The following is a 25,300-nucleotide window of genomic DNA, read 5'->3' as shown; positions in this document are numbered from 1 at the left end:
CCTTATCCATTAACACTACTAAGTGTTGAACAATAGACACCCCCTCATTGATCGCTACACAGTCCCTCACTTAAGTGGCCATTGTCTGCTCACACCCCACCAATCACCTGTCTGCTTGCTCCAACTGACTTTTAGACACTTTGTAGCTGTTTGAAACAGATCACCTGCTCACTCCTCCACCAATCACGTGTCTGCTTGCTCCAACTCAATCAGAGGTTGAGTAAACTTCCTTTCATTTTACAGTTAATTGTTGGGAACTGATATGTTGTACACAAAAAAGTACCAAAAACCGATTCAATGGGAACATTTAAAATATTGTTTACTAACTTATTGGAAAATGAAGTCAATTGAAAAAAAAGTATACATACTCAGATTAATGGAATACTCTTATCAAAGTGCCAGCAAGGACCTGTATGTGTCATCTTCTGATTTAAGAACTCATCCCAAACTCCCTAGGACCAACCTTTATTCACACTGCTGTTATAACCTGATTTGCTAAACTTGCTTATGAAGCCTTATCACAAGTTTATTGCTCCGAGATCTTGATCTTGATATCATTCAGTAACTGCAGGAAAATAGGGAGAATATTGAGATTATTTTCATTCATTCTTTCAAGGAAGCATCATTTTGTAAGATGAAATTCCAAATAAATTCCTGCAGCAGACATCTTTATGGACATCTTCAACACCTCACTGCAGCAGTCTATCACCCTCTGTGGGTTTCAAGACTGCCGCTATCATCCTGATATCAAAGAGGACAACATTAACAGGCTTCGACAACAACCACCCCATGAGAGTGACCACCACCATTATGAAATGCTTCAAGGGTTTGGTTATGGAATGGATCAAAGTGCACCTCCTTTATGGGACTCAACACCTATCTCGGTAACTGGATTCTGGACTTCCTCACAGAAAGTCCACAGACTGTTCAGATCGGCAGCAGAACGTCAAGCACTAGCACACTGAGCACTGGCGCATCTCAACATTGCATGCTCAGCCCTCTCTTGTTCACGTTAATGACCCATGACTGCATCCGTCAGATCCAGTGTCATCAAATTTGCAGATGGCACTTATAGATGGCCTCATCAGGAACAACGATGACTCACACCATAGAAAAGAGGTGGAAAATTTTATGAAATGGTGCAAGAATAATAACCTGAGTCTCAATGTGGACAAGTCAAAGGAGATGAATGGAAAGATGAGGTGTAGTAATGACCACCCTCTATCACACATTAACAACTCAGTAACAGAGAGAGTAGGGAGTACCAAGTTCCTCAGAATCCACTTAAGAAATGACCTATCATGGTCATACAACATCTCCTCACTTCTCATGAAGGCACAATAGCGACTACACTTCCTGAGAAGACAGAGCCAGGCAAGGCTACCAGCCACCATCCTGTCAACTTTGTACAGGATGTTCTATCAAGAACATCTTGGCCACCTACATCAGAATGTGGTACATTTGCTGTAGAGCATTGGATCAGAGGTCAATCCACAGCACCATAAGAGTGACAGAGAGGATGGGTGTCTCCATCCCCCCCTATCGATGTGTACTACCGGGATTGTTGTTTGAAGAGAGTTCACAAAATTGTTGTGGACCCCTCCCAACCTGCACACAGCATCTTTCAGCTTCTTGTGTTGGGAAAGAGATACCAGAGTAGTATCAGAGCCAGAACCACCAGGCTGAGAACCAGGTTCTTCCCATGGGCAGTGTTCCCATCGGAACAACTGAAATAAATTTGCTGATACAAACCCTCTGAGGCTACTATTAATCAAACAACATTTATCTATTTATTTAGTTATATGTATATACGTTCTGCAAATGTATCATTTGTCTGTATATGTGTTATGTCTGGATGTGTTTTTGTACCAAGGAACGATGAACGCTGTTTCATCAGGTTGTACTTGTAAAATCGGACGATAATGAACTTTATTTTATCACCAACAACCCAGGTTTAAACCAAGGTTATCTGTAATGAATTTGTACAATCACCCCGTGCTGCCTGAATTTTTTTCCGGGTGTTCCAATTTCCTCCTAAACATATGGAGTTGCCTGGTTGATTGGGTGTGATTGAGCTGAACGGGTTCCAGGGGCCAAAAGACCCTAGTGCTATGCTGTAGCATTAAAAAAACATTGTTGTTGTTTCCATCTCTGTCTTCTCTTCATTCCCTCCTTCCCAATACATTCCACCTCACCCCAATCTACCATGATTAGCAAAGCTTCAGTAAGGGCATCAACCATATCCCCAAAGGAAAGTGCCTAGCTGTGATTGATACCTGGATTTTTTATTTGAAAAACTATCCCTTATTGTCACTGAAACAGATAACTTTGTCACAATTACATTGCTGTTTTTGGAAGTTACCTGCCGAGTTTCCTTTATCAGTGACTACCCTCCCAATATATTTCAATAGTTGTACTTCAACGGTTATATTCTAAGTGAGAAATCATATTTTAAGGTAAGTGACTCGCACTGGTAGCCAAAAAATTGAATTGTAGCAGTTCAGGAAAGTTGACACATACCAAGTCAAAACAGCCTGGACAATGGCATTTCATCTACTACTTCTTCTCCGTGGATTGTCACCTTGTTGTGGTGGAGAAGTTTGTGTGGTCCTGAGATCCTAAGGACAATGCTGTCTGGAGCTATACTCCTGGTAGGGCAGTAAGGTCAAGGGTGAGGTCCTTGACAAAGAACAATCCAACCAAGACCTCAACAGTGGAACAGGCGAATGAAGTTACTTCGAATGGCTGTGAAGGTGATTGAAGGCTGCAACAAATCCATCATCTCCAATTGTCATGGTTTCCATTCCATTGGAATTAGTTGGTTGATTTACATAGAAACATAGAAGATAGGAGCAGGAGTAGGTCATTCGACCCTTCGAGCCTGCTCCGCCATTCAACGAGATCATGGCTGATCTTAAAGTTCAGTACCCCGTCCCCGCCTTCTCTCCGTAACCTTTAATACCCTTATACTGAAGAAATAGATCTAATTCCCTCTTAAATATATTTAATGAACCTGCCTCTACTGCTCTTTGTGGCAATGAATTCCACAGATTCACCACCCTCTGGGTAAAGAAATTCCTCCTCATCTCGGTCCTAAATGGTTTGCCTATTATCCTCAAACCATGGCCCCGGGTTCTGGATTTTCCCATCATTGGAAACATCCCATCTGCATCCATTCTGTCCAGTCCTGCCAGAATTTTATATGTCTCTATGAGATCCCCTCTCAATCTTCTAAACTCCAGCGAGTACAATCCCAATTTGCGCAATCTTTCCTTATAAGTCATTCCTGCCATTCCAGGTATCAGCCTGGTGAATCGCCTCTGCACTCCCTCCATTGCAAGAACATCCTTCCTTAGATAAGGTGACCAAAACTGCACACAATATTCCAGGTGGGGTCTCACCAAGGCCCTGTACAGCTGCAGTAAGGTATCCTTGTCCCTATACTCAAACCCTCTTGATATGAAGGCCAACATACCATTTGCCTTTTTAACCGCCTGCTGTACCTGCATGCTCGCCTTCAGAGACTGGTGTACAAGTACCCCTAGGTCTCTCTGCACTTCCCCATCTCTTAATCTATTGCCATTCAAATAGTAATCTGCCCTCCGGTTTGTATTACCAAAGTGGATAACCTCACATTTATCCACATTGTAGGGCATTTGCCATGTATCTGCCCAGTCCCTCAATTTATCCAAATCACACTGGAGCTTCCTGACCCCCCTCTTCCGTGCACATAACCCCTCCTAGCTTAGTGTCATCTGCAAATTTGGAGATATTACATCCAATCCCCTCATCCAGATCATTAATGTAAATTGTGAACAGCTGGGGTCCCAGTACAGATCCCTGTGGCACCCCACTGGTCACCGCCTGCCACTCAGAAAATGAGCCATTTATCCCAACTCTCTGTCTTCTACCTGCCAGTCAGTTCTCAATCCACATCAATACTTTGCCCCCAAACCCATGAGCCTTGATTTTGTAAGCCAGTCGTTTATGCGGGACTTATCGAAGGCCTTTTGGAAGTCCAGGTACACCACATCCACTGGCTCTCCCCCATCTATTTTACCTGTCACCATCTCAAAGAATTCCAATAGATTTGTCAAGCACGATTTACCTTTTGTAAATCCATGTTGACTCCATCCGATCCCTTCTCTGCTAGTCATATGCTCCGCTATTAGATCCTTAATAATGGATTCCATCATTTTGCCCACTACTGATGTAAGGCTCTACCCCCTTTTTAAATAGTGGGGTAACATTAGCTACCCTGATATTTGTGAAATATTATGTGTTCTTGGAGGGCAACATTAAGTACAGGTTAAACAAATACATGCACAGACATATCAAATCAATATAATCATGGTTGCAGAGTGGAGAGGATTGGAAATTAAATATCCAAGGACATCAGGTCAAAAGGAAGGACAGGCAGGAAGGTAAAGGTGGTGCTTTTAATTAAGGATGAGATCAGATTTCAGATTTATTGTCAGAATACATACATGACATCACATACAACTCTGAGAATGTCCTGTGGGTGAGGCCGAATTCTTCTTAGTAGTGCCAAAACTGTACACAACATACACATGTAAACAAATAAAGAACTGTAAACAGATACCAAATGTAAACAAACTGACTGTGCAATAGAGAGAATTAAAAAATCACTAAAGTGCAAAAGTTAGATCCTTAAATGAGTCCCTGATTAAGTTTGTTGTTGAGGAGTCTGATGGTGGATGGGTAGCAGCTGTTTCTGAACCTGGTGGTGCGAGTCTTGTGGAGCCTACAGCTTTTTCCTGATGGCAGCAGCGAGAACAGAGCATGTGCTGGGTGGAGTGGATTCTTCATGATTACTGCTACTCTCAGGTGTTAGCGTTCCCTGTAGATGTTCTCAATAGTGGGGAGGGGTTTTGCCTGTGATGCCTTGGGCTGCATCCACTACCTATTGGAGGGCTTTATTCTCAGGGATATTGGTGTCCCCATACAAGACTGTGATGCAGCTGGTCAGCACACTTCTGTAGAAATTTGCCAGGATTTCTGGTGTCATACCAAACCTCCACAAACTTCTGAGGAAGTAGTGGCACTAACATGCTTTCTTCAAAATGTCATTAGTGTGTAGGGTCCATGAAAGATCCTCCCAAGAACTTAAATTTGTTCCCCCTCTTCACCTCTGATCCCTCAATGATCACTGGATTGTAGACCTCTGGTTTTCCCTCCCTGAAGTCAACAATCAGCTCCTTAGTTTTGGTAACATTGAGTGCAAGGTTGTTGTTGGTGCACCATTCAGCCAAGTGTTCAATCTCTCTCTTGTATGCTAATCATCACCTTTCTTTATACAACCCACTACCAAAGTATCGTTGGCAAATTTGTAGATGGTCTTATTGTCATACCAAGCTACACAGTTATAGGTGTAAAGTGAATAGAGCAGGGAGCTAAGAACGCAGTCCTGTGGTGCTCTGGTACTGATAGAGATTGTGGAGGAGATTCTCTTACCAATCCTCACTGATTGTGGTCTGAAGGCGAGGAAATCCATGATCCAATTACACAGTGGGGTGTTGATTCCTAGGTCTTGGAGCTTGCTAATCAGTTTTGAGGGGATGATGGTGTTAAATGCTGAACTGTAGTTGATAAAGCGCATACTGATTAATGTATCTTTACTGTCCAGGTGTTTTAGGGCTTTGTGCAGAGCCAGTGAGATGGCATCTGCCACAGTCCTGTTGCTATAATAGGCGAACTGTCACCTTAAGAAAGGAGCTGATATGCTTTAACACCAGCCTTTCAAAACACTTCATCACTGTTGATATAAGTGCTACTGGTCAATGGTCATTAAGGCAGGATTCTTGAGCACTGGTATGATTGAAACCTGTTTGAAACAGGTGGGTACTATGCCTTGCCGGACTGAGATGTTGAAGGTATCTGTGAATATACAGGTAAGTTGGTCAGCACAGATTTTTAATACTCAGCCAGGAACCCCATCCGGACTGGTTGCTTTCCTCAGATTCACTCTCCTAAAGGCAGCACACATGTCATCCTCAGATACGGACAGGATAGGATCATCATGGGATGTGGGGGTGCAGAGGAGCAGTTCTTCACTGTTGCTGTGGTCAAATCAGGGGAAAAGTGAGAGATGATTTAAAATCTTGAAAGCAAAATGCTGAATCCATTCGGGTAGAGATTAGGAATAGTAAAGGGGAAAAATCATTGGTGGGAGTTGACTATTGGCCACCAAATAATAACATTACAGTGGCACAGGCAATAAACCAAGAAACATTGAAGCCATCTAAGGATGGAACAGCAGTTATCATAGGGTCTTTAACATGCATATAGACTGGGTGAACTAGGTTGCTTGAGACAACCTTGAGAAGGACTTCATAGAATTCATACATGATGGCTTTCCTGAATATCATATTACTGAACCTGGAAGGGAACATCCATTCTTGGATATGGTCCTGTGCAATGAGACAGGCAAAATTAGCGATCTTGTAGTTCGGGATCCTCTTGGAAAGAGTTATCCCAGTATGAGTGAGTTTCTCATACAGATGAAGGGAACAAGAGTTTGATCTAAAACAAATGGGTTATGCTTAAACAAAGGAAACTAAAAGGAGATCAGGGAAGAGTTGGCCAGGGTAGACTGGGAATGCAGGCTCTATGATGGGATGGTTGAGGAACAGTGGAAGAGTTTTAAAGAGATTTTTCACGGTGGTCAACAAAAGTATATTCCAATTAAAAGCAAGGACAATAAGGGTGGGGACAGCAACCTTGGATAACTAAGGAGATAAAGGAAAATATCAAATTAAAAGCTCGTGTACAAAGTCACCAAGAACAGTGGGAAACAAGAAGAATGGGAAATTTTTAAGAAGCAACTAAGAACCATGAAGCAAATAATGAGAGGGAAGGTGGACTAAGAGAAAAAATTAGCACAAAATATAAAAATGGATAGTAAAAGTTTTTATAATTATATAAAGTGCAAAAGGGTGGCTAAAGTGAAGGTTGGTCCCTTGGAAGATGAGAAGGGGGAATTGATATTGGGAAATGAGGCTTTGAAAGTCTATTTTGTTTTAACATATGGATGTTATGGATGTGATGGGAGGTGGGCACCTGGATATAATAGCTATCACTAATGAAACCATACTCAGAAAATTTGAGGGTCAAAGGATAGACAAATGCCATGGTCCTGATGGAATGAATCCCAAGGTACCGAAAGAAATAGTAGAAGTCACTGACGTGGCTTTGGTGATAATTTACCAAAATTCTTTCGACTCTGGGCAGGACCCAGTGGATTTGAAGATGGCGAATGTCACGACACTATTCAAAAAAGGATGTAGGTAAAAGGCAAGGAACTATAGGTCAGTTAGTTTAACATCTGTACAGGCAGTCCCTAGGTTAAATACGAGTTCTGTAACCTAATTCTGTAAGTAGCTACTTACATGATCATAAGATCATGATTAAAAGTTAACACTTAAAGGAGAAGATGATGGAAAATGGTTACAGTTTTGAATTCCATGCCTGGCTCCTTCACTTGCTCCTCACTCCCCCCCACCCCCCCCCCCACTCCTTGGTGGCACAACCACACTTTAATTCTGGGCTGTCATTTTGCGGGGCTTAGCAGTGGCCTCGCGCCAAGCCATGATGGTTGCAGAGGTGTCATGATGGAGCGTGCTTGTGTCATCAGCCACCTGACGATTGACAGGGAAGCAAACTAATGGAAAGCGAGCTCCGCTCAAACCAGAAGTAGATGTCATTCTCCTTTCAGCTGGCTTGTCGGTTCATAACTATGGGTTATTCATAAATCAGACGTTTTCAACTTGGGGACTGTCTGTAGTTGAGAAAATGCTTGAAGTTATCATTAAAGATGAAATAGTGACGCATCAGGAGCAAAATGGATCCATCAGGCAGAAGGAGCAGAATTGTGCAAGGCAGGTCCAGTTTGACAAACTTACTGAAGTTCTTTAAGGATATTGTGAGCAACTGTTCACTATATACATTAACAATTTGGAAGAGGGAACAAAGTATAGTGTACCAAAGTTTTCTGATGACACTAAATTAAGAGGAAAACAAAATTTCAGAGGATACTGAGAGTTTGCAAAGAGATATGGATAGGTTAAGTGAGTGAAAACTGTGCAGAGGATACTGAGAGTTTGCAGAGAGACATGAATAGGTTAAGTAAGGGTCTGGCTGATAGAGTACAATGTTGGCAAATGTGAGGTCATCCACTTTGGAAGGAAAAATAGAAGATCAGATTATTATTTAAATGGAAAGTAATTGCAGCATGCTGCAGTACATAACTTAGAAGTGCTTATGCATGAATTGCAAAAGATTGGTTTGTGGGTGCAGCAATTAAAATTAATTTAATTTAGACATACGATACGGTAACAGGCCCTTTCAGCCCATGAGCCTGTGCCACCCAATTGAATGGTGGGATGAAATCGGAGCTGCCAGGGAAAACCCACGCAGACATGGGAATAAATTACAAACTCCTTATAGACAGCGTGGAATTCAAACCCTGGTTCAAATCGCTGGCGCTGTAACAGCGTTGTGCTAGTTGCTACGCTAACCATGCTGTCCCTATCAAAAAGGCAAATGGAATGTTGGCCCTCATTGCTAGAGGGATGGAATTTAAGAGCAGGGAAGTTATGCTGCAACTCTACAAGGCGCTGGTGAGGCTGTATCTGGAGTACAGCATGCCGTTCTCATCTCCTAGCTTGAGGAAGGATGTACTGGCTTTGGAGGTGGTGCAGAGAAGGTTCACCAGGTTGATTTCAGAGATGAAGGGGTTAGCCTATGAGGAGAGACTGAGTCGTCTAGGACTGTACTCACTGGAATGTAGAAGAATGAGAGGGGATCTTATAGAAACATGTAAAATTAAGAAAGGCATTGATAAAATAGAGGTAGGTAAGTTGTTTCCATTGGTAGGGGAGATCAGAACGAAGGAAAATAGCTTCAAGATTCAGGGTAGTAGATCAAGGATAGAGATGAGGAGGAACTGCTTTTCCCTGAGGGTGGTGAATCTGTGGAAATTGCTGCTCATTGAAGCAGTGGAGGGTACCTCAGTAAATATATTAAAGACAAGGTTGGATAGATTTTTACATAATAAGGGAAAAGGCAGGTAGGTGGAGATGAGTCTATAATCAGATCAGCCATGATCTCATTGAATGACTGAGCAGGCTTGACAGGTCAGATAGCCTACTCCTGCTCTTATGCTCTTATGTTCTCATCTACTGCCAAATCGAGGCCACCCCCAAATTAGAGGAACAACACCTTATGTTTGTAGCGCGTCGAATGACTCAAAGACTTGTAGATTCAAACCAAGGCTTTTATTATCAAAAGACTGGAGCGTACTATATCGAGGTCAACCAGTCCAGACTGACTTGGATCTGGTTAGGTGTAGCTCCTTATGACCTGGCCAGTAGGTGTGGCTACGGCTCTCAGCCAATCATTAGTACTATATGCAAATATATACAGAGGTGATAGGATTCCATCCTATCACAATGTTCCATCTTGGAAGTCTCCTACCAGACAACATCAATATCAACCTCCAAATTCCTTTAACTTCTCCCCTGGTCTCCTCTCTTTCCTTAACCCTCAGCTGTCCTTTCCTTCAGCTCCTACACCTTCCTTCTTCTATCAGAGGGATATCCTTTTAAACCCTTTGCTCTCTCCCCATCACTTGTCAGCATCTTTCTCTTCTTCCACATTACCTATTAGCCCATGCTTCTCGTATTTTTCCTTCCTCCCTCCTCTCCCTACCCCATCTTTTTATTCAGGTTTTTACTTCCCCCCTACCCCACATTCCTGATAAAGGACTCAGGCCCAAACACTGATTGCCTTTTACATCTATTCTTGATGTGTGGCCTTCTCAGTTTCTCCAGCATGTTTGTGTATTGCACTAGATCCCAGCATCTGCTGATTTTCTTGCTTAACTCCTTTGGGAATGAGTTTAACTTGCTCCCAGTCTGGATTTGCAAGTTCTGAGGTAGCTAATAAATCCAATCTGACAAGCTGACTCTTTCAGACGTGAAGCAGGAATGCCTGATGGATGGGCAGATGGATACTTTACGAGGTGGTGCACTTTCCTTCCATTGTTTATGCAAGGCATCTTTGCATGCACTCTGGGTTCTCAAAATCACTCCAAATGTTCTTTCATCACTTTGAGTGGTCATGGACCAGAGATTCCCTAGAGTCAGTGGGAATGTTGTTTGTTTTGATAAAGGCTTTGTCTGCTTGGTAATCTCTTCCCATGAGTAGCTCAGAAGAGACCATTTTGGGACTTGACCCAATTTAAGTCAACTTGCAAATTATGGAAACTAGCTTCTGAATAATAGAGATTCTGCATTGATGTAGGTGTATTCACTTACAGGGATGTCAGTATAGGTGTTTACAGCCCAATATCTTTGATTGATGGTAGATGGGCAAGATGTTTTCATCTCAAATTTTGGATCACGTCAATTTCTGCCTACATACTTTAATGCCATCTTCACAGGTAAATCTCCAAACCGCACTTCTGTAGAGCAAAATACTATGATATATATCTTACAGGCTGGTGCCCCAAAGCTTTAAAATATTTATTTACATTTGAAATCTCTTCTTTGTGAGATTTAAGAAGTTAGTACCTTGTCTACAATGGTGGTTACACTCAATAATATATCATTATTTTCTTAAATAAGGGAATTAATTCATGAATTGCCACATTCATACATTATGGAGAAACCATCCTCAGATTTGTTGCCAATGTTTATTCTCCAAAATAATGTACAGTAAATTCACAAACTTAAAAATACAGTATTTTACTCAGAGTACTTATATAGCTGCAACTAAGCTTTTACAATTTCACATCAGAAAAAAGAATTGGTCGAACGATCAGCATTTCTATTCTATTAGCCCCAATTCAACACAAGATCATTATACCTAAAATTAAAATGTTCACTTGCCCAATAACAAGCCCAGAGCTGATAAATTAAAAAAAGGATTCATGTCGTATTAGTGTTTAATGGTGGTCAACACAGAATTAGTGGGCTGAGGAGTGCATTTCCATGTACTCGCTATTAACAAAAGTTGCCACTTTCATCCAACGTGTTTGATCACATGACTTTTGATTGGGATGCTTGCCTCAGTTACTGAATGTTACTGTATTTAACAGAAGGTCATGTTCCCTGCCATCCCAATCCCTTCCTCCTCCTTCAAATTTATTTTGCCATCTATTTATCAAATCCTTTTGCTGAAAGCAAGCCCAGAAATGCTGATTAAATCATGTTTGCCTTATTCTAATATTATTTCCATTTCAATTAACTGTATTTCACTATAAACAAGAATGGAATTTAAAAATAAAATTGACAAATGCAAATAACTATAATTAGCATCATGAACTATAATTTATTGCCAACATGAAAACAGACAGATTTTTCTTTTATTTTCATTGTCTTTGATAACTAAGTACATTATCATTTACAAATCAACATACCACCTCAGAAAATGTGGAACACTTGTAGTGTGCAAACACATACCAGGAACATTTTGTCAGTTTATTTCATAACTTGATGTGTAAATTATTGGAGCCTACTAATAGCTTAAGGTATAGGAAATGTGTGTTTAGCTACAAGTTTCTTGGGCTCTGTAAGTCTGAGATCACAACCCATTCCTGATATGATCAAAAAGTCTATTGCATCCTAGAAAATACAAGTTGTGGGTGTAAAATATGGTTTGTTGTCAAGAATCCCATAGGTCCTTTGCTGCCAAGTTGGGCCCTTGCCTTATGACACATTTCACAGGTGTTGGGTGATCTAAGAGTCAATGTCTCACAATACTGAAGGAAGCACCAACTATCACTACACTCTGACAGCTTGCAGCTGCCTATGTCTAGAACTATCATGGGAAGAGATTTCCAGACACATGGAGGAAAAGATTTAAGCTTCTTTTAAGAAATGCAGCATCTGTGCTGACTTTGGATCCCTAGTCTATATCTACTCAAAGTAAAAAGGTATATTCAGCATGGTATTGAGAACCTCAAGACCGGGCATTTAGAGGCACACAGTGGCCCTGAGTAGGCAGCAGGTGCACGCTGACTAAGCACCTTTATATCTTTTTGATGTCCATCACAAATCAACATCCTGCCATCAAATTCTTCCAGATTCAGAACATGTGAGGAACATGCGCACAGCAGTATATCCAATTGTATATAACAAGAAACCTAACTCCAGTACTCTGTCCTGGTGCTATGCACAGGTACATATGTCCCCACTTTAATACACCTCAGTTGTTATGTAACATCAGACCTGTCCCAACTAGTAATGTACCTCAGTGTTATGCAGGGACAAACCTGACCCCACCAATACTCTTCTCTTCTTTGGCTTGGCTTCGCGGACGAAGATTTATGGAGGGGGTAAATGTCCACGTCAGCTGCAGGCTCGTTTGTGGCTGACAAGTCCGATGCGCAAAAGAATCACCCCCACTGGTACTGTACCCCAATATTATATATTGACAGATATCCCCACCTTTGCTGAACCTCAGTCTCCACGAACACACGTCTCCACTAACATTGTACCCTAATGTTATGCAGTCGTAGACATGTGCCCATCACAATTGTACCCAATTGTAAACAATGATAAAACTATCTCAGTAGTTAGTGTATCTCAGTATTATGCAGGGACCGACTTGACCCCGTCAGTACTGTGCCCAATGTAATAAAGCAATCGAATGGTTCTCACCTGCAACGTACCACCGAGTTTATGTAGAATCTGTCCCACCGGTCCACTTAAGAAGATTATCCGAAATTTCAACTGATGCTGGAATCTGAAGCAAAAAAAGATTGCTGTGGGAACTCAGCGAGTCGATCAGCATCGGGGTGTGTGGTGAGGGGGATTGTCCACTGGTCTTGAGGGGTTCCAATTCCAGATTCGGTGTTATGCAGGAACAGACCTATCCCCACCAGTACTGTAGAGAGTGTTAAAAAATGACAGACCTGAACGGATCAGAACTGTACCGCGGAAGAGAGCGGCAGTAACATCCCCAACATCAAGACTAGTAATCTTCCTCCAGCAGATTTAAAAAAAAAACTGTAGACTTTTAGTGCAACCAAATCAAAAACTGATTTTGCCTTCTGTACATTTCCTGGGGGGGGGGGTTTGGGGGGCCCGGTTACTCTTCATGATGCGAATCTGCCCAGAGATTGAAGTGTACATTATCCGTTAAATACTCACACTAAAACAACGAGTAAACTTTTAAGACCGTGGTCTCCGGGCCAGTCAAAAGGGTATCATTTGGTGTTCTGCGAGTAGTATCGATTTTGGGACAATCTGAAGAAAGTTACAGACAAGATAAAATGTACAACATTAGTAACGTTTCCCCTCTGGCAGGTGCGGCTCCACGGTTCTCTTCCTCAGACTGGCGCCTGTTTCAAACTCTTCCTTGTGAATGAAAGGAGCAAGAATGTCCGGGAGCTCGAAAATTGAGAGAGGCGAGGGCACGGCAGCCAAGCCTCCCCGAACTCCCAAGTGCTCCCGCTGTAGAAACCACGGATTCGACGTGCGGCTGAAGGGACACGGAGCCTGCAGCTGGCGCCGCTGCCAATGCCCCAAGTGTTACCTGATCGCCGAGCGCCAGCGCATCATGGCAGCTCAGAAAGCACTCCGCAAACAGCAGCAGCGGGAAGAGGAGCTGGGGCTCGCCTCGCCTTCTCTGGGGGCGGTCGGCAGTAGCACTGGCCCCAGTCCACCCGTGGCCCCGGAGCAACTCCCAGCACGAGCCGCGATGAGTCCGGACCCCAGCAGCTCCCAGCCGGAGGGAGAAGCCTCAGTGCCGGACAGACGCGGACCCGGCCGAAGCGGGGAGGGCGGCGGCGAGAGCAAGGACAGTCCCCCCACCTGCACTGGGCACAACTCCACCCAGTTCGGTGAGGCAAACAATGCACATTCGTTAACACATCTTCTGGAACGTCGCTGAAATTGACACAGAGGGTAGAGGGGCATGGAACGAGGTGCCAGATGAAGTCAGGCACATTTGTAACGTTTAAAAGACATTTAGACAGCAAATTGGATAGGAAAGGTATTGGGGGCTGCGGGCCGAAAGCGGGCAAAGGGGACCTGCTGCGGTCCACAACTTGGCCGGCACGAACAAGCTGGTCTCAAGAGCATATTTCTCTGACCCCATAAAAGTTAAATCTTTATTTAATGTATTCAAATAGCATTTTTGAGTTTCTATGCCAAATCATGTTTTAAAATTGAATTTGGACTGGAACTGATCGCAGAAACTAACTCATCGTGTGTAACAGTAATCTTCATGAATTTTAAGGGCCTCTCTGTACACGCGTGTCCTCCACAGCAATTTAACGTGTCCCTCCCTCGTTACATTTGAGGCTTTGAACTTTTTATAAACATTTTTATAACTTCTGGTATATTTGCTGATGTAACGTTAAAAAAACGTTTCAACTACAGCAAGATTTTTTTGTTCTCACTTTCCAAGTACGGAATTATTTATAATTGTTGCTATTTACAGTCAGATCACCTCGTTTTTCCTTGTGAGTGATGGCTGTTTAATTCCCGGCAGGGAATATCAGGTAGTTCCCCTCTGACTTGGTTGTTTCTGCACACTTTGTTCTATGTTGTAACAAAGTTTTTGTGAACCCACGCTGTGAGAAAATATTCTGAAGCACCTGAGGGTGAAAAAAAAATCCGAAGAAACAAGAAACTAATACTTGTATCGTTTGCCAAACGGTCAAAAAACGCTAAACGTCAAATAGACAACCATTGAGTGGCACTGTGTTCTCAAAGTCGCAAATACTAAGATGTGTTGTATTGGTGTTTCTTCTAAACATTGGGACACAATGACACAACCATTACGGCACAAATCCTGAAGATTTTGATTCCTACTGGGCAGTGATTCTCTGGTTTAGCTGTGAGCTTGATTTGAACCCAAGGAAAGGCTGGCACGCGCATAATATACTTGTCACTATTTCAAGTAGGGGCTTCATAACTAGTCAACAGATAGGATCCAAATTAAGCTATTTGGTTAGGGGCCAAGAGTCAAACTACCAGCATTTCAGTGCAGAATAGTCCTGAGACAAAGTCCATTTGTATGTTAATGATCATTAGCTTTAGGAAATTACACAGTTGAAGGGCAGAAATATACATAAACAGAATGGATATCTTTTTGCTCCAATTGAATTTTTTTCCCCTTGTGATATTGTCTCTAATGAACTGATCCACTAAAGAAAAACCCCAGGGAAACATATTGTGCTTAACATTTCTTTTCCATCCTAAGTTATGTACTTGAAAACTCAGACTGCTCCTCTTGAAAATGCTGAGAGGCAATATTCATCTGAAATATCAGTCTAAGAGTCTGATTTCTTTATCAGATAAACATAAAAGATCCTATGAGATTAATGTCCTAGTCAAAATTTATGTCTCAGGCAACATTGTTGAAACAGATCATGCCACATTGCAGATTGCAGCTACCACTTTTTGTAAATACTTGTACTGACTACACTGGAAGCCACAAAATATGTATGAACATTCCAAAAGATTCTATAATGTCTTTGTTTCTTTTGGATCATACAACTCTGCACTGCCCAGATCAATCACACCCCTACAGTTCAGTTGTTCTGATATTTTTACATTCTTGAGATTTGAGGACCATGTTGACAACTTTCCATTATATACTCTGATGTATAAGAGCATCTCAAAGCACTTCAGATGTGTAATAGAAAGAGTGGGTTGAATGGCAAAGAAATACATACGGCAGGTGGTCAAAACAGTGATTGTGGAGAATATTAAAGGAGGAGATCAAGCTTACAGCTTTTGGAAAGGATGACGGGATGATGCAAAATAAATATATAGCTGAGCATTTTGCAAAAGAGGTGTGCATGTATTACTAAAGTGATAGGAAGAGTTTGGGGAAAAGCAAACAAGATCAAAAGTTAGAGAGAGGAGAGCTTATCAACAGATTTATGGAGCAGCTTGGAGAAGAAAGTTGGAGACCTTTATTACAGGATTAAGATATGAGCATTAGCACAGAAAATAGTTTTAGGATTCTCAAAATATCACCCAACTTCCAATGAATATCTCCTGTTACCTGCTCATGGGTGGATTCCAGTACCACTTAAGCGAACCAAGTCAGGGAGCTCAAACAAGCTCTTTAAATAAATTTAATCTCAGAAGACAAGCTTCCCCTTGTTTCCTCCAAATCCATTCGTGTAGTTTCCAACTAAGAATTGAAAAGGATTGGGAATTCCTTTCAATTTTGCATCCATTAAAGCCAGGATCAATATAACTAAGATAGATGTATGCCAAAGCCTTCATTCCTTTTAAATTTTACAGCTTAGTTTATTTGCTTTGTTTTTTTGTTTTGGATTTGTGTTGGTTGATTAATTGTGGGAAATCTTTTTCCACATTTAGATTATCCTGGCCTATACCAAGAGGTTGCTACTGCCAGTAAAGAGCAAGCTGACAGGAATTTGGTGAGCAGTGGCTTTTACCCGAACATCTTGCCACCAAAGCTATATACAGGATACTGCAGCAGTGTGTATAGTTATCATCCCTTCTCCATGGGTTTTCCAATGAATCAGACAGGCTACAAGGGAGGTCCTATGGCAGCTGGGATGTATTCCTCGGGCTTCAGGCCAGTTCAGGGAAGTCTTGGAGCATTCCATCCAAACCCAATGTTGGTAAGTTATTAAAAGCAATAAAAATGATTCAATGATGAGTCTACTTTTAATTATATGCTGTAATATGTTTTATGTTTCCAAATGTAAAAGACATTGATGTAATATTTTAATTTTAGAATGTGATACACTCTGTTTAATAATTTCCTTAGTGCATGAAATCCAACTGATTGTACTTCTGAACATATTATCCTTCCAACATGACAGAATGCCTCGAGACAAAAGGATTTTTTGAAACTGTGGATCTGACAAAGGGTCTCAGAGCTGAGATGGTAACTGTTTCTCTTATCACAGAAGCAGCCAAAACTGAGTTTTTCCAGAATTTATATTTTTGACATTTTGCTCTTTCCCTGCAGAGCTCCCATTTCCCCCTTTAAGTGTGTATCCAATTCCAGTGTGAAAATTTCTAACGAATCTACTTCAACCAGGACAACATACAATTGGCTATTATTTATTGCAGAAAAGTACACAAGCAGGTCACACAGCCTTCGGAGGAAGCAAAGATCTATAACCAACATTTCGGGCATAAGCCCTTCATCAAGGTATGAGCAAGAAGCATATGCAGGCGCTTGAATAGAAAGTGAAGGGAGGAGGGAAGAATGGGCAGGAGGGAGGAGCATAGGTCCACAGTCAAGAGGTCATGGGTGGATATGGGTGGGAGCGCAGAAGAGAATGAAGCTGAAAAATGATGTGGGGATGAGTTAGCTCTCTGAACAGAGAGGGAAGAGGCTGGGGAGCTGGAGGAAAGGAGACAGAGGGATAGAAGCTTTTTACTAATTTCCCCCTTTGGTCTCCTTTGTCCACTCATCCCTTCCCATTCATCACTCCCTTGGTGCCTACCCCTGTGACTGCATGAAATGCTACACTTGCTCCCACACCTCCTCCGTCACCATGATTGGGTGTTCCAACAGTCCTTCCAGCAACACTTCACTTGTGAATTTGAAGGGGTTTCCTACTGCATCCAGTGCTCCCATTGTGGCCTTCTCTACATTAGAGAGACTGGACGCAGGCTGGGAGATCATTTCATTGAGCACTTTTGCTCTGCCCGCTGCCATAGCGGGGACCTAACAATGGCCACACATTTTAATTCCATGCCCTAATCCCACACCGACATGCTGTCCATAGCCTCGTGCACTGCCAAACTGAAGCCACCTGCAAATTGGAGGAACAGCACCTAATATTCCGTGTTCCCCCCGCCCCCCAAGTCTTCTTTCCTCCAGCAACTCCCCACCACTTCTCCATTTAGAGAGCTAATCCTTCCCACTATCATTTCTCAAGTTTGTTTCTTCTCCCCTCCTTTCCGTACTATGGCCTCTTACCTGTGGACCTGTGCTGTTCCTCCTGCCCCTACTTTCCTCACCTTTATACAGGCGACTGCCTGTTTTTTCCCCTCATTCCTTGATGAAGGGCTCAGGCCAGAAACATTTGTTAAATATCTTTGCTTCCTATGGACACTGCTTGACCTGCTGAGTTTCATTAGCACTTTTTTGTATTAAACCACAATAACAGCATCTGCAAACTTTCTTGTTTAACTATATATAACTGACTGGATCTATTGCCAAATATACAGTATAATGTATTTGTCCCTTGGTTATTGACATTCCTCAATAATAAAAACAACCATTCATCATTGCTCTCTTTAATTTGTTTCTTGGGCAATTTCACATCAAAATGGCAATTAACATTTTACTTCATGGGTTTCAATTTTGAAATCAAATGTAATTTTGTAAAACATATTTTTAAAATTCATATGCTGAATATTAACTACATTGCCATGGACCACAACTCTTATTAAATTTTAAAAAAATACAGCCAAGCTGGCCAAACATAATTTGTATAAATAAATCTTCCATTTATTTACATCAATTTTTCCTAGAGAAGTTCAAGTTTATTTGTTATCCGGTTGTACCAGTTGTTACGAGCCCAAAGGACCCCAAAACCCAGCAGCAATAGACATTCACCAAGACAAGTGGCTTTTAAAACTAAAGTTATTTTTAATCAACTTTAAACATGAAAATAGAATCAAACATTAACTTAACTCTATACTTAACTAACCCAAATTAACCCCCTTCTAATTCTAAGCGCAATTGTATGCAATGTGTGTGTAAATTCAAGAAAAGTTCTTTGGTTCACAGTTCAATCTCACTTCTCCTTCTTCCAAGTTCTCTGGTTGCAAGCAACACCATACTGTGCACAGAATTTAACATGTATAAAGTTCACCAGGCTTGGTGCTTGAAAGGTAAATGTTTACCGCTCAGGAAGGTTCTTGTAGGCTTTGCAGAGAGAGGTATTTGTTGCTCCAGGATTTCCACAACTGAGGTACCACCACTAGTCACCTCAGGGTCTCGCTGAAGAAACTTGCCCCATCAGGGTCTTCTAGATGGTAACCTCTTTCTTCAAGCTACCACAGAGTTCCATTCCTTGCTTTATTTCAAGAGAAACATCAGACAGATAGCACTTCCAGCCATCTACTGCTCTGGAACTTGCTTTCATCAGTTTCAAACAGTTTTCCCTGGATTGCACTTTTCAGTTATTTGTCAGTGTCCCACACACTGACTGACTGAGCTGTTAACTCAACTCTGAGCAAAACAACAGGAGATCTTTCTTCTGCTCCCATCTGTTGTTAGATAAACAAAATCCAGGAGTGACCTTTCTATGAGCACTTTGCAGAAAAGGTACTGATAGACAGCATGACTCCAGCAAGACAATGGTCAAGCATTTTATGACATCAATTCAGTTAACACCTATTGTGAAAGGTGCTTATATTCTCCAGAGATCCTGCAATATGAATTCTTCAGTCTTTCAAATAAGATCTGTTCTAAATCTTATAAATTCTCCCCAAATATTAATATTGTTACACAGTACAACCCAACAAAACAACGTCCTGGTCCATGGTACAAAACAGAGCAAACACACATACAGACAAATGCTACATATACACAGGGCATATCTACATATATTAAAATAAATATTATTAATAAACAGTAGGGTCTCAGACAGTTGTTTAGCATTCTCAGTCCCCATGGGAAGAAGCTGTTTCTCAGCGTGGTGGTTCTGGCTCTGATATTCCTATGAACTCTTTCTTGACAGGTGTAGCTGGAAGATGCTGTATGCAGGGTAGTAGGGGTCCTCACTGCAAGTTTTCTTCGACAAAATGATTCTGGTAAATCGTATTGATGTGGGGGGGAGGGGGGGAGACAAGGGGACCCCAGTGATCCTCCCTGCCACTTTTATTGTCTTGTAGATGAACTTCCGAACCAATTCTCAACAACAACCTTGCCACATTGTGATGCAGCCAACCAGAATGATCTCAGTAGAGCTTCTGTAAAAAAAATTGACAATGCCCCCTTCAGCTTTCTAAGGAAGTGCAGTCACTGTTGTGCCTTCCTAACAAGTGAGGAGCTGTTGTATATCCAGTATAGGTCACTTAGAAAATAGAATATTACAGCACAGTACAGGCCCTCTGGCCAATAATGTTGTGCCAACCCATAACTTCTTAAGTGGACTCTGAAGCACTTGGTGTTCTCCACTTTATCCAGTATCGCACTATTAATATGTAAGGAGGGTGGTCGTCTCTGGTCCTCCTGAAGTCCACATTCATCTGCTTTTTTTTATCCACATTGAAACAAGTTGCTATTCTTGCACCATTTCACAAGATTTTTCATCTCTTCTCTGTATTTTGACTCATCATTGTTCCTGATGAGACCAACTACTGTGGTATCATCTGTAAACTTGATTGACTCTGTTGCAGTAATGGGTCAGTGGTGTAAAAAGGAGCAGGCTGAGCACTTAGCCCTGAGTTGTGCCAGTCCTCAGAATGACATTGCTTGATGTTCTGCTGTAAACCTGAACAGACTATGGTCTTTCAGTTAGGAAGTCCAGAATCCAGTTACAAAGAGATGATGAGTCCCAGCAAGGACAACTTCTCCATCAGCATCTGGGGTAAGATTATATCAAATGGCGAGCTGAAATCAGTGAACAGCAGGCTGTCGTATGAAGCATCATTCTCCAGGTGGGTCAGGACGGAATGGAGGGACAAGGTTATAACATTGTCAGTGGAACGGTTCTTTCTGTAGGTGAATTAAATGGGTCCAGTGTCTCTGGGACGTATGCTATGATATGTTCCAAAACTAGACACTCAAATCATTGCCACTGGGTGATAGTTGTTGAGGCCTGTTACTGTTGCCCTTTTTGGTACTGAAACCTGCAAATTAAATTTGCCCTGGATTATTGCCATTTTAGGTTTCTCATCTTGGATTAAACTGGCATATGGTTTATTCCTCTCATCTTTGAAAATAATTTAACATTTTAAATTTCCAAACCTTTTTCATTACTTTGAAATTTAAGGAGAATTGAAATGTAGTCCAAGTTCCTGCTGCATCCATTCTATTTCCTTGGCTGCTTCTGATTGGACTAGGTAACTATTCCACTTTGAGTACTCACAAGTTTCTCCTTATCTATTTTTATTTAATTTCTTCCAACCTCTTCTTTTCTGTGGCATTGGCAGCATCTGGCCTCAGTGTGGATGTTGGAATAGATCTCAATGGAGAATTCCATTTAACCTGAAGTTTCAAGCGCAAAACATGAAAAGATCTACAGGTGTGTTGTTAAAGACCTGTCATCTTTTCAAAGTTAATGTTCATTGCAATTATAAAGCACACATTTATATTAATATTAATCTAAACATTCACATCTTTAAAAATCATAATTCCTTGCCTCAGTGCAGTTGCAAGTTGTGATCAGTATGTGATACTTCTTGGCATTTTTTTTGTGAACAGCCCTCCTAACTTTTTTGTACTAATGTTTATAAACATCTATGCTAATCAATAGTTAACAGGTAGCACTTAAGACATTTCAATATAAAAAAATTTGGACAGAATAATAGACAACTTCAAGTTGAACACGAAGACAATTTTAGATTTGCTGTATCACGGAGGAAGTTGGAGAAACATTAAATTAACTTTTATTGAATTTAGCATTTTAATCGCATAATGATGCTGACACATTGCGTTAGTTCAACTGACCTAAAAATATTTTACTGCTGATTTTCATTTGTACTCAGCAGCTGTCAGTGTCCAACAATAGTCGGCCAGCGTCGATGAATTTCAGTTGCCCTGATACCACTTTTGTGATAGTACAGATTCAATCACCATATGTACATATGTACAGATGGTTGTGTAGGATGACTGTGATTGGCTGAGAGTGTAGCCACACCTACTGGCAGGTCTTAAAGGATTGCTCCTAGCCAGACCAGGTCATTCTGGACTGGTTGACCTACTTGTGATGTGCTCCAGTCTTTTAGTTAATAAAAGCCTTGGTTTGGATCAACAAGTCCTTGGTTCTTTCGACGTGCATTACAACATTTTCATGAGTTGCAATGTCCTGGTGAAACCTTTCACCTTGTTTGTCACTGACTGTACCAAGACCAGGGAGGAAGACCACGAGCGAATGCAGAAAATGAATTTTCAATGACATGTTGCACTTCGTGCTTTTGTATTCTTAAAGGGGTCTTAAGATATGACAGGAAATCACAAAAATAGGATACATCTCAAAAAATGTATGTGATAGGAAATTTTTAAGGCGATTTTCATGATCTGCAGTCCAATATCCATAAAATATGCCCAAAAGTGTTCAGGAAGCAAAATCTTCGTTGTCCAGTGTAATCAGAGAAAAAGGGAGCAAAAGAGAGTCCCTTCAGAAACACTGAGTGTTTGTCAATTCGCCTCCAGCACTCAGGCAGCCTCTGCAGCCTCACTGATTCCTGGTCAATTCATTGGCAACATGAACTCCAGTTCCAAACCTTTGATATGATTGGAAAACTTTTAACAGGGGTGTGGGGGGAAATGTCACATAATGCTGTCGGGTGAGGATGTAGAAATCTGACCCTCCTGGTAAATTAGTATAAAAGGACTAAATAAGTAATGTTTTAGAATAATTTTTTTTTGAAGTATATTTAAACGTTGAAATAATATTTTAAAACGCCTCCAAGAAAAGAAAAAATCTGCAACCAGAGCCGGATGTGAAGAGAAGACTAGAAGAGATTTGAGTCCTACATTGAGTTTGAAGCAGGGAGCAAGCGTTCGAGCTGTTCCCTGGGTGAGTGAATCTATAGAAGGGCCACCTACCAACGTCACTCGTCCACAGCAGCAGAGATATGGTGTCGGGGAAGAACCCAGAAGTACACTGCACATGCCCGAGAAGTCAGGGCCTTCAGCTACAGTGTCGGAAGAGGAGGAATCGGGCTCACAAGAGTCTTGTAGCGAAGAAGATGAAGAACAACAACATGAAGAGGAGGTATTGAATGAAGTTAAGATTTTAAAAAGTAAAAATAGAGGATATAAGCAACATTGAATTATTAAGAGAACTTCAAGGAATGAAAAGGGAAATAAACAGAGTTTTGGATGTAGTGAATAAAATGAAGAGAAAGTTAGATAAGTTGGATGGGAAAATAAAGAAGATGCAGGAAGAAATACAACATGTTGATAGAGTAACAGTGGAAGACATTACTTCTGCTTCAATGATGGAAAATCAAAAGCTTCAACAGAAAGTAGACATATTGGAAAATTTCAGTGGAAAAAATAATATTAAAATAGTGGGTCTTAAAGAAGGAGTAAGTTCCAATTTTTCTTTTCAAAAAAATTGATTCCTGATGTTTTGGGAGTGCTGAATTTTGAATACCCTATTGAGCTCTTAGAAGAAAACCACTTCCAAATCAGAACCCGCGGTCTGTGTTAATGTCCACAGTCACAGACAGAGAGACGATCTTGAGCCTTCCAGCAGAAGGGGCAAGAACAAGGAAAGGCTTGCTTGAATATAAAGAAGTTTTGTTCTACTCTGATATAAGTGCAAATCTATTAAAGAGAAGAAGAGAAAGTAATCTAGATAAGAAGGCTCTTTGGGGAAAAAGGATATCGATTTATACTGCATCATCCTGCAACCTTGAAGACTTTCCTGCCTGGAGGTCAAATGAATTATTTTTCAATTTTGTACAAGCAGAAGAATTTATGCAAGGTATTCCAAGAGCACAGGTGGAATGAAGAATAAGAAACTCAATTGTTGCTACTGTGTCTTAGATGGACTAAACATTTTTTTTCTAACCGCTCTGTAGGACTGAATAATTCAGAATAATGATTATTCTCTCTTTGTAGATTTTGGAAAGTTTTTAATTTACGAATTAAATGATTAAAGATCATATAGTATATCTACCAAGGGGTTTGGGGGTGGGGGAATGGGAGAGATGTGTTCCTAACTGCTATTGGATCATGTGTGTTTTTGTGACTTTGGACACAGCCTGGAAAATAGAGGGAGGTAGTGTTGTGTATTACTCAAACAATACTTGTTAGGTGGGGGGGGGTGGAGTCTTACTTTGTCTATATATAGTTATAAACTTTGGAATATATATCCTTTAATTGTTCATCTGTTTTCTTTACTTGGATTGGTGGAGGAAGTGTGCATCGACACATCAGACATTCAGTAATGGAGTTAAGAGGAGGAGATTCACAGGTGGAGGAAGTAATACTAAAGGGACTGAATATGGTTATTAAGATGAGTAATACAGTGAAAATTGTAAATTTTAATGTTAATGGGTTAAACAGGATGGTGAAGAGAAAGAAAGTATTAACATATATTAAGAAAATGGGAACTAACTTGGCTTTTCTTCAAGAAACTAATTTAGTTGGAAAATAACTTTTGAAATTAAAAGAGACTGGGTTGGGTATATTGTGGTTTCTTTGTTCAATTCTAAGGCAAGAGGTTTGGCAATTTGATGAAAAAGAATTTTCCAATTAAAATTCAAAATCTTGTGACTGACACTGCAGGGAGATATGTGAAGGTATACTGTCAAATATATTCGGAATTATGGACACTTCTGAATTTGTATGCCCCTACTGTTGATGATGAGAAATTTATTCAAGAAACATTTCTTAATCTAGCAGATTCACATGAAAATATTTTTATAGGATGAGATTTTAACTTTTGTTTGGATCCATTTTTAGACAGATCTACTAGAGGAGTGACAAGAGCTAAATTGGCAAAGGCTATATTGGTATTAATTAAGAATTTGAATTTAATAGATGCATGGAGGAGAATTCATCCTAGAGAAAAAGGATTCTTCTTTTTATTCGAGTAGGCATAATTCTTATTCTAGAATTGATTTATTTCTAATTTCAGCACAGATGCAAGGTAGGATTCTTGAAGCGGAATATAAAGTGAGAATTTTGTCTGATTATTTGCCTTTATAATGATAATTGCATTGCCCGATAAAGAGAAATTGGTTTATAGATGGAGACTGAATCCATTATTACCAAAAAGGACACATTTTTGTGATTTTACTAGAAGATAAATTCAGACGTTTTGTGATACAAACATGAACTCTGTGAATGATAAGTTTGTAATATGGGATGCACTGAAAGTGTATCTGAGAGGGAAAATTACAAGTTTTACTTCTAAAATCAAAAAGGAGTATATGAAAGAGATAGATCAATTAGAAAAAGAAATATGGCTTTGGAAAAGGATCTTCAAAGGAGGAGTTCTGAAGATAAATGTAGACAATAAATTAATCAACATAACTTAAGTATAATACATTACAAACTTAAAGAATTGAGAAAGTGATCACAAGAACTAAACAGAGGAATTGTAGCATCTGCTAACGGAAGCACTACTGAAATG

At 40.7% G+C, this 25,300-nt stretch overlaps 1 protein-coding gene and 1 long non-coding RNA gene across 4 annotated transcripts in view; one reads left to right on the top strand and one right to left on the bottom strand.

The window, feature by feature from the left end:
* Window positions 1–373: 373 nt before the first annotated feature.
* On the bottom strand, window positions 374–13,775 carry LOC138763629 (uncharacterized). Its single transcript, XR_011357686.1, has 5 exons — window positions 13,561–13,775; window positions 13,176–13,271; window positions 12,684–12,768; window positions 10,338–10,483; window positions 374–565 (listed from the first exon to the last, which is right to left on the bottom strand). It is a non-coding gene; the product is annotated as an uncharacterized lncRNA (long non-coding RNA).
* Window positions 12,613–25,300, top strand: part of LOC138763628 (doublesex- and mab-3-related transcription factor 1-like) — a 28,904-nt gene continuing 16,216 nt past the window's right edge. For 2 of the 3 annotated variants that reach the window (XM_069938107.1, XM_069938105.1), the window contains exons 1-2: window positions 13,145–13,867; window positions 16,368–16,636. In XM_069938107.1, the coding sequence (XP_069794208.1) occupies window positions 13,390–13,867; window positions 16,368–16,636 (747 nt within the window). In that variant the 5' untranslated portion in view covers window positions 13,145–13,389. Of the gene's footprint in view, window positions 12,821–13,144; window positions 13,868–16,367; window positions 16,637–25,300 lie in introns of those variants that run through there. The other variant, XM_069938106.1, reaches the window with a different exon arrangement.

Source organism: Narcine bancroftii, chromosome 5 (genome assembly GCF_036971445.1).
Source record: "Narcine bancroftii isolate sNarBan1 chromosome 5, sNarBan1.hap1, whole genome shotgun sequence".
NCBI lineage: Eukaryota > Metazoa > Chordata > Chondrichthyes > Torpediniformes > Narcinidae > Narcine > Narcine bancroftii.
The sequence above is the reverse complement of the archived record's forward strand: the minus strand, read 5'-3'. Positions and strand labels throughout refer to the sequence as shown.